Source organism: Cannabis sativa, chromosome 6, assembly GCF_029168945.1.
Source record: "Cannabis sativa cultivar Pink pepper isolate KNU-18-1 chromosome 6, ASM2916894v1, whole genome shotgun sequence".
Taxonomy (NCBI): domain Eukaryota; kingdom Viridiplantae; phylum Streptophyta; class Magnoliopsida; order Rosales; family Cannabaceae; genus Cannabis; species Cannabis sativa.
The window spans coordinates 67,150,686-67,152,623 of NC_083606.1; the positions used below are offsets into that span (position 1 = coordinate 67,150,686).

Sequence of the window (1,938 nt, forward strand, 5' to 3'; positions counted from 1 at the left end):
GAGGAGATCTATATGAAATAGCCTAAGGGATTTGAGATTAAGGGAAAAGAAAATATGGTCTGCAAGTTGGTTAAGTCCTTGTATGGACTCAAACAAGCTCTCAGACAATGGAATAGAAAGTTTGATGCTTTTATGATAAAGCATGGATTTAACAGAAGCTATCATGACACTTGTCTATACTACAAGGGAGACTCTATAAAAGATGTCATCTACTTATTGCTTTATGTAGATGACATGCTTATTATAAGTCAAGAAAGGGCTAAGGTTGAAATGGTTAAGGATCTGCTCAAGACAGAATTTGAAATGAAGGACCTTGGAAATGCTACCAAGATCCTTGGTATTTCTATCCTAAGAGATAGGGATAAAGGAAAACTGATACTTAGACAGGAAGACTACATTGAGAAGATCATAGATAAGTTCTCTATGAGGGATGCTAAGGTTGTTAAGCAACCTATTACTAGCTAGTATACACTTTCTAAGGAACAAAGCCCTAAGACAGAAAAAGAAATTGAATCTATGAAGGATGTACCCTACTCTAATGCTATAGGGTCTGTAATGTACTTAATGGTAAGCACAAGACCTGACCTAGGTTATGCTATGAGTGTACTTAGCAAATACATGGCTAATCCAGGAAAAGTTCACTGGTTAGCCATGAAATGGGTATTCAGGTATCTACTTGGGACAACTAAAGTTGGATTAATCTACAATAGACAGAAGGCTAACACTATAATTGAAGGCTATAGTGATTCTGACTATGCAGGGGATAGAGATAATAGAAGATCTACATCTGCCTATTTCTTTCTAATTGGAGGTAATTTTGTAAGCTGGAAAGTTCAGCTTCAACCTGTTGTGCCACTATCAACTACAGAAGCTGAGTATGTGGCCACAACTGAAGCTATAAAGGAGGCAATATGGCTAAAAGGTTTAATGAAGGAACTAAATTTACTTAAAGGTGTGCCTACTGTGTATTCAGACAGCCAGAGCTGCATATTTCTATGTAAGAATCCTATGTTCCATGACAGAACAAAACACATAGAAATCAAGTATCAGTTTATCAGGGATAAAGTGACTCAAGGTGAAATTAACATAGAAAAGGTGCCTACTGAGGATAACCCAGCAGACATGGAAACAAAAATTGTGACTCTTAACAAGTTCACACATTGTATGAACTTGTTAAGAATCGACTCAGGAGACTAAAAGTAGGACCTATCAAGTTAAGACTCTCAGAGATAAACAATTAGACATCAGACATGGTTATAAGAGGATTTCAGGTGGAAATTGTTGAGTAAAATCCACTTATAACCAGTCCCTGTACAACATAAATATCCACATCAGCAACATACAACAGAAAAAAAAAAAAGTTGACTCGATCCTAGGTGGCTTCGCCTCTAGTGGATGAAGATTTAGTAGTTAGTTACAACCGAAATTGTAACTAACTCCTCAACCGACTCTTACCTGATCGATTTTGTGACAGGAAGCTCAAAATCGTTGTATCTCACCATTGTTGATAATGGATATCAAGCTAGATCTCTGAGATGAGCTTGACAGAGACGTAGCCCAATTTTTGGGTGAACTCTGAAACCAATTCCCTGGTGTTTTCTCTCCCTTACCTTGTTTTTCATTTTGCTAAACCTAAATCTATGTGTGTGTGGGTTTGATTTTGGGTTTCAGGCTTGGAATCGAGCAAGTTCTCAAAGAGAACTTGCTCTGCTAGGGTTTCGACTTGTGAGATTGTGAGGTTGAGTGTTTGAGTGTTAGGGTTTCTAGACCCTTCTTTAGAGTCTTTAAACTCTGGGATCCAAACGACACAGGTTTTGGTGTCGTGTTGGATAAACGATGTCGTTTTAGTCTAAGGAATTAATTAGACTAGGAAAGGTCAATTTTGACCTTTGATACTGATATTAAAATTCTTGTTAGTGTAGGACAATTTGGTAAAAA

General features: G+C 37.3%; 1 protein-coding gene across 1 annotated transcript; it reads left to right on the forward strand.

Moving 5' to 3' along the window:
• Positions 1 to 516: 516 nt before the first annotated feature.
• LOC133039359 (secreted RxLR effector protein 161-like) lies at positions 517 to 1,197 on the forward strand. The gene has a single exon (XM_061118234.1). It carries the CDS (start codon positions 517 to 519, stop codon positions 1,195 to 1,197), a length of 681 nt encoding a protein of 226 aa, XP_060974217.1.
• Positions 1,198 to 1,938: the final 741 nt, after the last annotated feature.